Raw genomic sequence first — 15,449 nt, 5'->3', positions numbered from 1 at the left:
GAGGGCAAACCCTGCCCATCTCCAAGGCGAGCACCGACCTGGGGGACCCGAGGGCGGCCCCCTACCTGCTGGTCCTGATGAGACTGAGTAAACAGTTCAGCAGCCGCTTTCCCAACAGTGGGCTGGTCCCTGGAGCGGGACCCTGGAGAGGCTGCTGCCATTGGAATCAGCTTTGCTCCAAATCTAGAAGTCCCAGCTGAGCATGCTGGGGAGGCCAAGACCCCGGGTAGCCTGGGCGTGTGCTCCAGCGGGGGCAGGAAGGGCCTTATGAGTGGCTCTGGGCACCACACCGGGTGCAGGCCCCATGATGCCCTGTCTCACCTGGACTCCTTCAAGGTCCATATAGGCTTCATTTCACAGATGAGCAAACTGAGATTCCGAGGCAGAGTACCTTTCCCAGGTTTTCTTGTCCATCAGTGGCAGAGCTTGTGTCCAGCCCCACTGCCTAAGGGCCAGCAGAGGGTGCCCGGGATGACAAAGTCAAATCTTACATGATAGGACAGCTAGCAGCAAGATCGTTGCCTTTTTATTAGCCTTGGGGGTTCCTGAGCTTCTGGTTCCCTTTGTACACTTAAACCAGCATTTAACAATTGAGCCACAAGTATTCAGGAGTTCCACGTACAGGGGGTGCTTTTTTTGTAAAAGGAGCTCTGCCTGTGTCACACCTTGAGGTCCCACTGCACCGGCCTTTCTGCCCCCTTCTCCCAGGGAGGGACCAGCAAGTGCTCTCCCAGGATGCTGGGCAGAGAGAGAAGGAAGATCCTCAGGTTAGCTGTGTACGCGTGACCTGATCGGCTGCTCAGGCAAGGAGGGTCAGGCCTGGGACCCCAGGACCTGGACTCCTTAGCAGGGGAGGTTTGGGGCTGCTGTGGTTCCACAGGATGGCCTGCTGCCCCTCAGTCACAGACCTCAAGCCAAGGAGTGGGTGGTGATCTCAGGAATGCCCATCTCTCGATTTCCACACACGTGGGGACTTGGTCTGGACCCACATGCCTCCGAGATTCGAAGGTTTAAGTCCAGGGACAATTCAATTTTGGGTCTCGTGTAGTAAGTATAGGAATTTGGAAAAATTTGTGTGTGTGCCTCATTTTCCCTGCAGTGCGTGTAAATAAAGATCTAGGAAGCTTAGTTAATCGCAACAAACTGAGATTAAAGCGGGGCTTGGGATGTACGAGCAGAAGTATGAGGGGCAGGTGGATGGAGGTGACTGCCTGCTCAGCTCTGTGCTGCCCTGGTATGCAGTGCAGAATCGCAAACTGCAGGCTCGGGGGACAGCCAGCTTGGGCAGGAGTCCAGAAACTTCTACCGAAAGGCAGCAAGGAGCGTGCTGATGTTTGCCACGCAGATTTTTTTTTTTTCCTTGGTTGATCTTTTCTTCTTTGGCTTCTGGATTTATTTTTTTTTAAAGATGTGTTAGAAAAGAAATAGCATTTCTTGAAGTCCCTCCGGGAGCCGACCCCGGTGCGTGCCCTGCACACGCTGCCCCATGGCGGTCCATTCTTGCTTTATGGATGGGAACCAAGGCCGGGAGTCTTGCCTCTGGATGATGGTGGAGACAGAGTCCCAGGACCAATCTCTGTAGGCATCCCAGGGAAGGAAACATCTGTTTAATATAATAGGCGTTTGCACGAAGGAAAGGTTAGGAGGTGATCACGTGGAAGCTACGTAAGCAGCCTTCCGGGGCCCTGGGAGCAGAGGGGGTCCTCTTGTCAGGGAAGCTAGCCCAAGGACATCTGCGCCCCCTGCTTCATCGAGCCCCTGAAAGTCTCCTTGAAGTGGGGAGAGGTGGGCTGGCTGGGGCTGAGGGCCGAGAGGGGGAGGCGAGTGTCCCCCTTACCAGGCTCTCCTTTCAGATGATTGAGTCCAACGACATTTCAGGGGAGAAGATGAGGATGAAGGAGACTGTGGAGGGTGAGTGGCCGCTGGGCCGGATGAGACGCGGGGCTATGGGGAAAGGCTGGGCGGTTCTGCCTCTGAGCTGGGTCCCGCTTTGCTTTGCATCATCTGCCGATTGGTGAGAGCACTACTGCGTGCACCAGCCACTCACCCACGAGGGGAGGAGGGCGGAGGCTCAGTTTATTGAGAACCTGATTGTATGTTTGGTTTTGTTATTTTTAAAATAGGTATAAACTTCAGATTGTTCAAAGGGCATATGGTGAAGCATCCTCTGTCCCCTACCTAGTTCCCTCCGCAAAGGCACAACGTTGGCCAACTCATGTCTCTCTTCCAGAGATGGTTTATGCACATACAAGCACAGACACAGATGGTGCCACACTTCCCACACTATTCGGGCCCCTCCCTCTTTTTTTTGGCCACACCGTGCGGTTTGCGGGATCTCAGTTCCCTGACCAGGGATTGAACCCGGGCCACGGCAGTGAAAGTGTGGAGTCCTAACCACTAGACCACGAGGGAACTCCTTCGGGCCCCTTACTTCTTTTTGCCCATTTAATATTGTATCTTGGAGACTGCTCCCTGTCTCCACATTCTTTTGTATGGTGTAGAATATTCCATCGTGTGGAGCTACCATCGTGTATTTCGCTGATGGATCACGGGTTGTTTCCAGTTTTTGTCTGTTACAAACCCTGCTGCAGGAAATTACCTTGCCCTCCATCAGGCTCAACCCGGGCCATCAGCAGTGAAAGCGCAGAGTCCTAACCACTGGACTGCCAGGGAATTCCCAAGGCTCAACTCTTTTTTTTTTTTTTTTTGCTGTATGCGGGCCTCTCACTGTTGTGGCTTCTCCCGTTGCGGAGCACAGGCTCCGGACACGCAGGCTCAGCGGCCATGGCTCACGGGCCTAGCCGCTCCGTGGCATGTGAGATCTTCCCGGACCGGGGCACGAACCCGTGTCCCCTGCATCGGCAGGCGGACTGTCAACCACTGCGCTACCAGGGAAGCCCTCAACTCAGTTTAACTCCCACCGGCTCTGGTTGAAAGTATGTTTCCCCACAAGCTTCACCAACAAAATATTTCATCAAACTCTGTGATCTTTGCCTATCTCAGCTGTAAAAGATGTTACCCGCTGTAGCTTCAACTTGTCTTTCCCTTACTGTGAGTGACACTCTATTGCCATTTCTCCTTGCATCCTTTGCCCATTTTTTTCCCTGTTGGGTTATTGATCTTTTTGTTGATTTTTAGAAACTACTTATATATGACTTTGCAAACATTTTCGCCCCATTTGTGGTTTGTCTTTTGACTCTTCTTTGGGTGGTGGTTGCCGTGCAGATTTTTAAACATAGGTCTTTTCTTTTTGGGATCCTGGGTTTATTATTTTTAAAATGTATTCCGTGGTTTCCTCTAGTACCTTTTAAGTTCCATTTTCTATGTTTAAATCTCTGATCCATCTAGAATTCTCTCTTCTATAAGGTGTGAGGTAAGGATCCATTTTTATTTTTTTTCCCAAGAGTACCCACTTATGCCAGTACCATTTTTGAAAACCTCATCTCCTGCCTCCACTGATTTGAATTAACCATATTTACCATCTTTAAATTCCATCAGGTAATTGGCTCTATTTCTAGACTTTCGATTCCTTTCCAGTGACTTGTCTGTCTCTTCATGTGCCATTTCTACAGTGTTTTGAAGCTTTGTTTATATTTCAGTTACTGGCAGGGCTAGTCTTCCTGTTCTGCTTTTCCAAAATTCTCTCAGCCATTCTTTTTTTTTTTTTTTAATCGAGACAAAATTAACGTAAAATAAAATTAACCATTTTAAAGCAAACAATTCAGGGGCGTTAATACATTCACAATGTTTTGCAACCACCTCCTCTATCTAGTTCCCAAACATTTTCATCACTCCAAAAGGAAGCCGCATGTACATTATCAGTCACTGTCTATTTTCTCCTCACTGCAGCTGCTGACAACTGCTAATCTGCTTTCTGTCTCTGTGGATTTGCCCATTCTTGATGTTTCATATAGATAGAACCATACAATATGTGGCCTTTTATGTCTGGTTTATTTCACGAGGCATAATATATTCAAGATTCATCTGTGCTGTAGCACATGTCAGTGTTTCGTTCCTGTTTATAGCTGAGTCATATTGGCATCGTACGCACCACCACATTTTGCTTATCCATTCACCTGTCGATGGGCATTTGGGTTGCTTCCACCTTTCGGCTATTGTGAATAGTGCCGCATGCGCAGGTACTTGTTGAGTACCTGTTTTCAGCTCTTTGGGGTATATACTTAGGAGCAGAATTGTTAAGTCATATAGTAATTGTGTGTTTAACTCTTTGAAGAAGTTTTTTGCCAGACTCTCTTGGCTAGCCTTGCTTATTTTTTCCAAGCGATTTTAGAATCAGTTTATCTAGTTCCACAGAAATTACAATCTGGCTGGTGTTTTTATTGGTATCATGTCAAATGTATACATTAACTTACAGAAAGTTAATACCTCTCTAGCACTTTCCGTGAATCTTTTTCATGACTGTTCTGAGGCTGTCCAGTGTTGAACGCACATGGCCAAGTGGCCTGGGCACCGTTACTCTCCCCATTCTTCACCTGAGGAAGCTGAGACTCTTGAGGGTTGAGTTGCCCAAGACCGCACAGTATTGGTGCCTTTTCTTCACGGTGGGTTACCCGCAGGGACCACTGGAATGAGGAAGAACTTGGACTCTTGAGGCCAAGTGTGGCCCCATTTTAGGGTTTTGATGGAAGGGGCACCCCCTCACCCACTGGACCGCAGTGTTGGCCCTGGAGTATTGATGGCCCCTCATCTCTCCCTTCACCCCAGGCCTGCAGGACAAGCTGAACAAGAGGGACAAAGAGGTGACAGCCTTAACATCCCAGACCGAGACGCTCAGGGCCCAAGTAAGTGGTAAGTCTCCCTCCTTCAAGGCAGATGCGGGGAGCTTTCTTTGGGCCGTGTACCAGTCCAGCAGGGGTGGGTGGTACTGCGTCAGGGTGCCCTCCCCCACTCTACCTTGAGGAGAAGGCGGCCCGGCCCAGTTCCCATGCACTGGGCTTCCACCTGGACAGCAGTGAATGGGGAGCAGTAGCCCACACTCGGTCCATAATATAATTGGGGGCCCCAGCCCGCTTCTCTCCTCAGAGCCAGGTCTGTGTTCTCTGTGTTCTGAAATTGCATCACTAGTTCTCACTTTCTGGGCTTGAAGTCCCTTGGGTTTCAGTCTCTCTACCTTTTGATACAGTATTTGTGCACCAGCCCCTCGAAGAAATACCAGGATTTCAGAATCAGGGAGAAGGTCTTTGGCCACAGCAGAAAGCAAGGCACAGGGAGAATGAGGCCAGAGGGGAGACTAGGGAGAGACGGGGGGGTCTGGAATTTGTGACTTGGTGACAAACTGGCCCTGCTTCTTGTCCGCCAGAATGCCATTGGTGGTGTCCATGAGACGGCCCCCATCCTGGGAAATGGTTCCCACCCCCACTCCTATCCAGTTCCCATCACGTTCACGTGGCATAATTGGTCCCGACAAAGGTCAGTTGACCTCAGATTCCTCCGGGGCCAAGGTGAAGTTTTAGCTTTTCCTTGTCCAGGCAACAGTGTAAATACCCGGGCCCCGTCTCGGGAAGGGTGGACTACTTTCCTGACACCAGAGGGCCCAGCTACTGTGTGGGAACTTTGGTCTGCTTTTCGTAGTAGCTCTTCTCGGCCCCTCGCGCCTGGCCCTACAGGACGAGAGAGGCCCACTCAGTGAAGTGTGTCCCTGTGACCCCTGGGAAACCTGCTCCCTGCCCGGGCCTTGGCCCCCAGGTGGGATAGATTCCCACGGTGATCCCAGCGCTCTCCCTCCTTACCCTGCCGGCTGGCCCTTAGCACTGGAGAGCAAGTGCAGGTCGGGAGAGAAGAAGGTGGACGCCCTCCAGAAGGAGAAGCGGCGCTTGGAGGTGGAGCTGGAGGCCGTGTCCCGGAAGACCCACGATGCCTCGGGCCAGTTGGTTCTCATCAGCCAGGAGCTGCTCAGGAAGGAGCGGTGAGTCAGCCGTGGGCTGTGTGTTCAGACCTGCCTGACCCTCACTCCACCCAGTTAATATTAGCCAGTCTTCTCCCGAGGCGGGGCAGGGATAGACCCGGTGGACAGATGGCTGGCATCACCGATGATCACCATACTGTGCACTGCTAAGCTCCGATGAAGCCTCAGAATCCTTCTTAACACAGTTCTCCAAGCAGAGCTTATAGGAAAGCTTAGTGGTTCCCAAGCATCCTGGGCCCAGGGACTCCTTGAAACTCTTAAAAATTATTGAGGATTCCCACCACCTCTTCCTTGAAGCTCTTCTTGGTTGATGTAGGCCACTGTGAGCTCCTCCATGCTTCTGTGGTACTTAGGATAGGAGTGGGAGATCAGCAGATTAAACAAGTAGAGATTTATTTTCCTCACATAACAAGAAATCTGGAGGTAGCTGTAGCTGGCATTTGGTTCAGTGGCTCAAGATATCAGTGCCAACACCTTTGTTCTCTTGGGTTATGCTAGACTCTCCCTCGTGGTTGCAAGGTGGCTGCTGAAGCTCCAGCCATCAGGAGCCATCATTCCTAGCAGGAAGAAGGAGGAAAGGGAAAGGGTCAGTGCCAGCAGACTTCCACTTTGTTCTCAACTACCCTTGGCCACCTAGAGAGGGAGTTTTCCCCTCCTCTATAGTAGATGCAAGCAAGGGATCATCCTAAGAAAGGCTAAGTCCTCTTGACCGTACCATCCCCGAATCCTGGCCCCTCTCGGGTTGTGGTTGGATGGTTTCGGGCCTTGTATTTCGTCTCTGGCCCCTCCTGGCACAGATGCTGTCTTAGTAGCCAGCGTCCCCCTTCAGGGTGGCCAGTCTCCAGGCACTTGGCAAATTGCGGAGCACGGGAGGGGAGGGGCCCATCTGAGTGCAGGTGTTCTGTGCGCCCCCCACCCCCTCCAGGAGCCTGAACGAACTGCGTGTGTTGCTTCTGGAGGCCAATCGCCACTCCCCAGGGCCTGAGAGGGACCTGAGCCGCGAGGTCCACAAGGCCGAGTGGCGGATCAAGGAGCAGAAACTCAAGGATGACATCCGGGGCCTGCGGGAACAGCTGACCGGGCTGGTACGTGGGGAAGGGGGCGGCCTCGGGATGGCAGACACCAGGGAGGGTCTGGGGCTATCTGCTGTCAGCCATGGAGACTGGTGACCTCCTGGAGCCACCCCAGGGATAGCCAAGTCACAGGGAGCGTTCAAAATCCCCTAGAACCACAGGCAGGGTCAGCGAGGTGCCTGGTGAGGGGCCGTGGGCGGCCCCTTTTGTAGATATTGTGGTCGGCTGTGTGTCCGTCTGGGTGATGCAGTGCAGAGGAAGACTTCCTAAGAATCTCACCAGTCCAGAGGTGGGATGGGCTACCGGCAGGTGGTGAGCTCACCATCCAGAGAAGTAATCAACCAGAAACCAGCTCCTTGTTCAGGGTCCAACAGTGGCGATTCATGCATCCACCTCAGGAAGGAGAGGGGAACAGGTGCCTGACTGAGCAGAGTCTCCAGAGGTGGGGGTGCGGTAGGCGAGTGATGCTGGTAGCACAGGACGGAACCATCCCACTCCATCCCCCTGTGGTCAACCTTCAGGACGAGCCTGTGGCCGGTTCCTGGGCCTGGTCAACTCCAGAGCGTTGACAAGATAGGGTCTGGGAGGACAGGATTGCTGTCAGGGGAAGCTGCTCCAAAGCCCCTCGCTGCCCTCCCACCCAGCCACACAGGCTCAGCCACGCTGGAGGAGATGGAAGGACAAGAGTGTCCTGCAGCCATGGAAGCAGCCCTGGGCCTACAGGGTTAAGGGAGAAGGGTATCACTCTGGCTGCACCCAACTGTGTGTGTGGGGACCACCGGGCCCAGCCGCCCTAGGGCCTTTCAGTCCTGGCAGGTCTGGCCAACAGGGGGTTGGTTACACGTGGTCCTCGTGGTGCTGTGAGCCTGGGCGTAACTCAGAAGCCAAGGCCCTGAGGCTGGTGTGGATTTGGGAGCTCTGATTCCAAGGCTTTCCCAAAGCCGCATGGAGGGGGCAGAGCCGCGCTGACTGTCTCCGTGGGCCACAAGCTGGTCAAATTTACACGTGACTGGCTGCCCCTTACCCTAGGAGAGCCTCTCCCATGTCCCCCTGCACTGTCCTCAGTGCCACGGAGCTGCCCCCCTGGGAGAACTACACACGGGCTTCGTGGTTAGAAAACCTCCGGAACGAGGAAGGTTTGGGTGGAGGGGGAGGTTTGGGTAGAGGGTCAGAGCAGAGCAGAAGGACCCTGGAAGCACCGGCCCAGGGAGGGCAGTGCAGGGAAGCTTCGTGTGGGAGTGAGGAGGCTGGTCTGCCCACAAGGCAGGTGCATCTCCAGGTACCACGGTGGGCAGGGTCAGCTGCAGAGCACTTGGAAGGGAGGGGAAGGCATGTCCTGTTGGGGCAGGGGAGGGTTCTGAGGAGAGGTTCGGGGATGAGGCTGTAGGTCTAGAGGTGAAGAGGAGGGACCCACATAAACAGTGTGGAGGGAGGCAGGGGGTTGCAAGAAGGAAAGAGGGGGAGGAGGGGTCCTGGGTTTTGGGACCTGAAGAATGTGGAGCATCTGAGAGAGCCTGGGAATTCAGGGCGGGGGCCAAGGAAGATGCTTCAGAGAGGACCCTTAGGTGAGGGAGGGAGGCCTGAGGGGCATCTTGGTGATTCTCAGGCCTGACCCAGAGATGAGGCGGGACACATGAGTTTCCGGCCTAAAGGAGAGACCACCCTCCTGCAACACGTACACGCATGCACACGCTCTTCCTCTCTCCTACTGCTTCCAGGACAAAGAGAAGTCCCTGTCGGATCAGAGGCGCTACTCCCTCATTGAGCCGTCCTCGTGCTCGTCACCGGAGCTCCTGCGGCTGCAGCACCAGCTGATGAGCACAGAGGATGCCCTGCGGGACGCGCTGGACCAGGCTCAGCAGGTGGAGAGGCTCATGGAGGCGATGAGGGGCTGCCCCGAAAAGTCCCAGGTGAGCTGGGTCTCAGCCAGGTCCTGAGGGGAGAGACTCCGCCCTGCGCCCTGGGAGTCCCAGCCCAAGGGGTACATGGCTTTATCCCGAGGAGCTCAGACTAAGGGCGGAGATGCCCTGAGAGCCTGTGTTTCCTGGGGTGTGTCCTGGGACCCCTGTTCTGATGGGTTCTGCTCAGTTTGGATCCTGAGGTGGTCCTGTTGGGAAAACCTCGCCATCTAGTGGACAAGCCAGGAAATGCTGCCTGGTGAACCTTGCTCAGCATCTTGCTCAGCATCTTGCCCTCGACTCTTACAGGCCACCGGCAATTCCGGTTCTGCAAATGGCATCCATCAGCAAGACAAGGCCCACAAACAAGAGGTAAGGGGCACCCTGGCCCCGGGGAGATACTCTGCCACTCCCACGGCCCTCCCGTGCAGGCCGACCTCTCTGGACAAAAACTTTGAAAAGCCACCAAAAATACACAGATACATCGTGCAAGAGGCTTTACAATAGGGTCGCTCACAGAATGTGGTCAAACTTGATTCAATTACCATCCTGCTCTTTTAACCTTGTTTCTCTTTCAAAAAAAAAAAGAAAACCTTTTATTATAAAGTAATACATGCCTACTGGGCAACTTTTGGGGAAAAAAATTAAAAATATATAAAGAAGCAAATACTGGGAATTCCCTGGCAGTCCAGTGGTTAGGACTCTGTGCTTTCACTGCCATGGGCCTGGGTTTAATCCCTGCTTGGGGAACTGAGATCCCACAAGACACGCAGCGAAGCCAAAAAAAAAATTACTTACCAGTAGCCCTTCTACCCAGAGATGACCAAGGTTAACATTTTTAAGTGATGTCCTTCCTGAACTTTGCTAAGCATGTACACGTGTGTATGTGTATGGGTGTACAGTCAATCCTCACTATTCCGTATGTGCAGACTTACCTACTTGGTAACATTTATTTGTAACCCTAAAATCAATGCTCATAGCACTTTCCTGGTCATTCGTGGACACCCGTGCAGAGTGGAGAAAAAATTTAATCACCGGACATGCATGTTCCCAGCTGAGCTCATACAAAACACCGTGCTGCCTTCTTGTTTAGCTCATTCTGCAAACAAGTGTCCTTTTCACGGTCTATTTAGTGACATGTTTTTCACATTTTCATGCTTTTTTTCTTGGTGATTTCCGCTGTTTAAAATGGTCCCCAAGTGTCTTGCTGAAGAGCTGTCTAGTGTTCCTAAGTGTGAGAAGCCTGCAATGTGCCTTCCAGAAAGTACTTTAGAGAAGCTTCATTCAGGCATGAGTTACGGCGCTGCTGTCCTTGAGTTCATTATTAATGAGTCAACAATATATATTCAGTGAGGTGTCTTTAAACAGAAGCACACATGAAACATGGTTACATATTGATCAATCAACGAAAATGTCAGACCAGAGGTTTGCAGGAACTTTGTATTTCCACTGGGAGCAATGGTTCAGTATTTGCTGATTCCACATCTGTGTGATTCTGTAGAACAGAACTCCTGCAAATAATTGTTATATGTATATGTATGTGTCTGCAGATGTGTGTGCACATTAACTTTTAAAAAAAAATTTATTGAAGTATGGTTGACACTTAGACATTAACTTTTTATTTGGAAATAATTTCAAGCTGACAAAAAAGTGGCAAGAATAAAATTAGCACCTAGAGCATCAGCTCTCCTTTTCCCCAACATAACATGTTGTTAATCTTTTGCCCCATTTGCTTTATCTTTTGTTCTCTATGTGTAGATGTGTGTGTTATATGCATGGAGTATTCTTCTGAACCATTTGAGTATAATTGCATGAGTCATGGTCCTTAATACTTCAGTCCGTATTCCTGAGAAAAAGGGCATGATTTTACATAAACACAGTACAATTCACAATCTCAGCGACTTCCCTGGTGGCGCAGTGGTTAAGACTCCACGCTCCCAATGCAGGGGGCCTGGGTTTGATCTCTGGCCAGGGAACTAGATCCCACATGCCTGCCACAACTAAGAGTTTGCATGCCACAACTAAGGAGCTGGTGAGCCGCAACTAAGGAGCCTGCCTGCCACAACGAAGGAGTCCATGTGCCACAACTAAGGAGCCCACCTGCCGCAACTAAAAGGAGCCCACGTGCCACAACTAAGGAGCTGAGAGCTACAACTAAGGAGCCCGCCTGCCACAACTAAGACCCTGCGCAACCAAATAAATAAATATTTTTTAAAAATTAAAAAAAAAAAAATCTCAGCAAATGTAATGCTGATACGAGATTTATATCCAATCACTCTCCATACCCAATTTCTTCACTTGACCCGGGAGTGCCTTCAAAGCTCTTTCCCCCTCAGTACAGGATCCAGTCTAAGGTTGAGTCAGCTCATTGCATTTACTTGTTATGTCTCTTTAGTCTGCTTGAATCTAGAACATTTCCTCAGCTTCACTTTGATTTTTATGACATTGATATTTATTTATTTATTTATTTATTGGCTGCGTTGGGTCTTCGTTGCTGCACGCAAGCCTTCTCTAGTTGCAGTGAGCGGGGGCTACTCTTCGTCGCTGTGCACGGGCTTCTCACTGCGGTGGCTTCTCTTGTTGCGGAGCACGGGCTCTAGGTGCACAGGCTCAGTAGTTGTGGCTCGCGGGCTCTAGAGCGCAGCGTCAGTAGTTGTGGTGCACAGGCTTAGTTGCTCCGCGGCATGTGGGATCTTCCCAGACCAGGGCTCAAACCCGTGTCCCCTGCATTGACAGGCGGAATCGTAACCACTGCGCCACCAGGGAAGTCCCGACATTGACGTTTTTGAAATACCGTCCTCCCTCCTTTTTTAATAGAAGATTCCTCCTTTGGGGTGTGTCCCATGGGTCCTGCTGCTCAGAGCCAGGTTCTACAACTGAGGCTGGAATACACAGCCAGTGCCACGTTCTCCTCCGGGCATCACGACTGCGGTGTGTGATGTCCATCTGCCCTTCATTCCTGAGTGAATCTTGATCACCTGGTCAAGGTGTTGTCTGACTCCTCCGCTGTGTAGTTGCTGGTTATTTCCTAACGAGCATTCAGTGGAGACCCTGGAAGACCTTGTGAATCCTCTGTTCCTCACCCAGATGTCCCCTGGATTCGTCATCCATTCATGAATCTTGCCTGAGCCGGTCTTTACTGTGATGGTTGCAAAGTAACATATAAATTACTACACTGTATTGTATTATTATTATTTTTTTGGACACGCCGCGCAGCTTGTGGGATCTTAGTTCCTCCACCAGGGATCAAACCTGGGCCCCCTGCAGAGGAAGCGTGGAGTCCTAACAACTGGACCACCAGGGAATTCCCTAAATTATTTTAATGGAGTAGGTAGTGTGCTCTATATTCTATTTCACCTCTTGTTTTTTTTACTGAATATTTTCTCTCTTCCTTAAGCAGTCTTCGTAAAGTCTATGTTTTATAAAATTGTGGGTGGAAAATTTGTTTCCTAAAACTTCATGGACCTGACTCCCTTGCTGGGAATGTCTTTGCTGTGTTGTGTTTTAAGAGGGTGCCTGGTGGCCTCCACCCCACAGTTAGCCACTGGCATTCACCCACAGTGTTAGAGAGCCCACCTGGGGCCCAGGTGCTAGCCCGATTAGGCTCTGTCCCTGGCTCGCTGTGTGACCTTTGGGCCAGTGAGGCTGGAGCACAGGAAGGAAGGCTCAGTCCTTCCAGCTTGGCCAGTGGGACCACGGCCGCAGGCGCTCACGTAGAGACAGGAGAACCTTGGCCACAGCATCTGCCGAGGGCCTGGCCCTGTGAGTGAGAAGCAGAGAGAGAGATGGGCGCGGGGAGGAGGGGACCCTGCGCAGGACCTGAGAGCAGGGTGGAGGCACGGAGCTGTAGTGGGACGTGGTGGGGTTGTGTCTGCAGAGGAGCTGCCTGTACCAGGCACCCTGGGAGTTGATGTCCAGACCTTGTGCGGCTTTGTCCTGCAAGGCACACGGGGGTCATCCTGGTTTACAGACGCGAAAACTGAGGCTTGGGGTCTCAGCACCAGTTTTCCTTTCCTCGGATCCAGCCTCCGTGCAGGCCCTCAGAGCTGTCTGTAAAACCCACCTGCTCTCGCCTCTTCCCCTCAATTCTCATAAACTGCTCCCACCCGGCCTCCTGTCTCACCAGACACACAGCGAAGAGACTGCTCCTGCCTCAGGGCCTTTGCACATGCTATTCCCTTTACCTGGCCCAGGTGGGTCTCCTCCCCCAGCCCCACCCCACCCCCTCTGCCGCTTGTCCCTGTGCCCACTGAGACACTTGCTGACCAAGCCCATTCTCTCTCCAGGACAAGCACTGACCCTGAGGGACACTGTGGAGCTGCCCGGTCCACACCAGAGCCCCTCCAGCCTGCCCCAGCGGCGCCACCTCCAGGCAGGGGCCAGGACTGTCGCTTTGGAGAAGAGAACAGTGTAACAATAACGTACCCACCACCATGGACAATCCCCTACCCCGACCCCCCTGCCGGACCAGGAGGCTTCCTCAAGCGCGACCTTCCACAGAAGGCGGTACAGCCCCGGCCTGGCCCCCGGGACCTTGAGCCTGGACGCCCTGGACACCCTGGACACCCCGGCGGTTTCTGGAGTTGGTTTGGGGAGGCCGAGGTGATCCGGCCAGGCCCCCTGCCCAGAAGGAGCTGCCCTGAGGACCATCGTGGCCCTCTGGGCACATCCCTGCCCTCCCTTTCTTCCCGTTCTCCTGGGTCCCTCTCAGACCCCAGAGCCGTTGTTCCGGGAAGGGGCCAGAGGAGGGCTCCAGCTTCTCCTTCCTTAGGAGCCAGTGGGGGACCCCCTTTTCTGCAGCTGCTTCCAGGCCAAGGCAGTCCCCAGGGCTTCTTGTCCCCGCATACTGAGCCTCTTTCATGCAGTGGTACAAGCTCCCTTCAGCCCGTCTGCCCAGTGAGGCCCCAGGTTCAAAGTGCTTGGGAGGCAAGGCCCTTCGTTCCCACCCTGACCCCAACGCGCACACGGCTCCGAGCTGCTGGCCGGAGGGTGGTCACCAAGGCCGGGAGCCACGGTATTAGGAAAGTCTGGAAGCCCCTCTCCTTCCTGCACCCCCTACCCCCAGTGACCTGGCTTGGAGCTGGGGCAGGGCGGCCCCAGGGGGGCCCAGGACTAGGGCTCTGGGTATGTTTTGATTGGTCAGTAATATGCTGTCCCCTGGGTTGACTTGATGTTCCGAAACCGGGCCTGCCACCTGCAGACTCACCCACGCAGACCCCGACATATACACCCACTGACCCTTGGCACACACACACTCAGAGGGGTCATGCGTGCACACGTGCCATGTAGGTGGGACTTTTGCAGTCAGCCACACTCAGACCATGTGGACGCTCACCCTCGGGTTCCAGGCCCAAGCCCCAGACCTGGCAGGGCCGTGAGCACACACATTGCAAATGCTCCTGCGACCTCACCGTGCACATGCACAGCCAGGTGCGCGTGGGTGAGCCTTCAGGGGGGCGTGGCCACACATGCACAGGAACACACGACCCAACAGCCCCCTTTCGGTGGTACAAGGCATCTGCCTTGGGCTTTCTAAGCCCTGTCTTCTGTAGCCAAGAAAAGAGCCCAAGGATGATTGGGACAAGAAAAATCTCCCTGCCTCCCCCGCTTCCCCTCAAGCCCTGCCAAGTTACTCCAGCCTCATGCGTGGTGGGAAAAGAGCGTCTGCCCAAAGCCCCCACTCTTAGAGCTGGAGGGCCCATGGATGACTGCCTTGTACCCTGCAGCGTCTCTGTGGAGGGCCTGCCCCTCCTCCCGCAGCTCAGGGAGAGTGCTCACAGGGGCCTCTCCCACTAGGGGCTAGAGGGGGGGATCTGATGGCCCATCACGGTGTTCCTGAATTGCACCAGGACAGGTATGCAGTTGGTGCCCTGGGAGCAGCCCAGGTAGCCTCTGAGTGCTCCTGGGTACAGGTGGGTGGTGTTCACGTCCCTGCCCCAAAGCAGCCCATCCTGGGGATGGCCAGTTAGTCCCATCGGCCCCCTCCCCTCTCCCCGTTGGCTTTCGGTAGCTCTTGCATGCGGTTTTATTAACAACGGTCTAGGAGCAATGCTGTAGTGGCTTAACCCAGAGTCAAATTCTACTCTTTCCAGCAGTCAGGCAGCCGCCCTGCCCACTGGAGATTAGTCTACTAACAGCCAAAAGCCCACACCGGGAGGGGCTGAGCCTCCGGGGCGGGCTGGCGGGTGGCGAGTGCTTTCCCTGTGAGCATCTGCGCCTGCCCAGTGTGCGCTCAGCCACGCCCCCTCCCCAGGTCCTCCCGCACCCTTCCCTTCCCCAAAGTGGAATTGTTGAAGTGTGGCGAGTCCGTGCTCGAGACAATAAAGCTTGTGACTGAGGTCCAGGACCCCTGCAGTTTCTGCTTCTCTCTGTGGGTTCCCTGGGCTCCCCCATCCTCTCTCAGCTCACTGGCACCCTGGTGCCAGGAGTGTGTCTTGATCCTGTTCCTGGTGGACTGCCAGCTAATTCTTACTCAGGTGTGAATGGCTGATGAGAGCCTCAGAGGGCCTGGTGTGGCTGCCATGTCCAAGGAGAGGGAGCTCAGCAAGAACA

General features: G+C 53.4%; 1 protein-coding gene across 2 annotated transcripts in view; it reads left to right on the top strand.

Annotated features, from left to right (window-relative positions):
• Nucleotides 1-15,243, top strand: part of CLIP2 (CAP-Gly domain containing linker protein 2) — a 75,443-nt gene extending 60,200 nt beyond the window's left edge. For both annotated transcript variants that reach the window (XM_060123251.1, XM_060123252.1), the window contains 7 exons: nt 1,854-1,911; nt 4,726-4,809; nt 5,770-5,926; nt 6,852-7,011; nt 8,718-8,909; nt 9,207-9,269; nt 13,184-15,243. In XM_060123251.1, coding sequence (XP_059979234.1) covers nt 1,854-1,911; nt 4,726-4,809; nt 5,770-5,926; nt 6,852-7,011; nt 8,718-8,909; nt 9,207-9,269; nt 13,184-13,195 — 726 coding nt within the window. In that variant the 3' untranslated portion in view covers nt 13,196-15,243. The remainder of the gene's footprint in view (nt 1-1,853; nt 1,912-4,725; nt 4,810-5,769; nt 5,927-6,851; nt 7,012-8,717; nt 8,910-9,206; nt 9,270-13,183) is intronic.
• The last annotated feature ends 206 nt before the right edge of the window (nt 15,244-15,449 follow it).

This window comes from Lagenorhynchus albirostris, chromosome 15 (assembly GCF_949774975.1).
Source record: "Lagenorhynchus albirostris chromosome 15, mLagAlb1.1, whole genome shotgun sequence".
NCBI lineage: Eukaryota > Metazoa > Chordata > Mammalia > Artiodactyla > Delphinidae > Lagenorhynchus > Lagenorhynchus albirostris.
The sequence above is the reverse complement of the archived record's forward strand: the minus strand, read 5'-3'. Positions and strand labels throughout refer to the sequence as shown.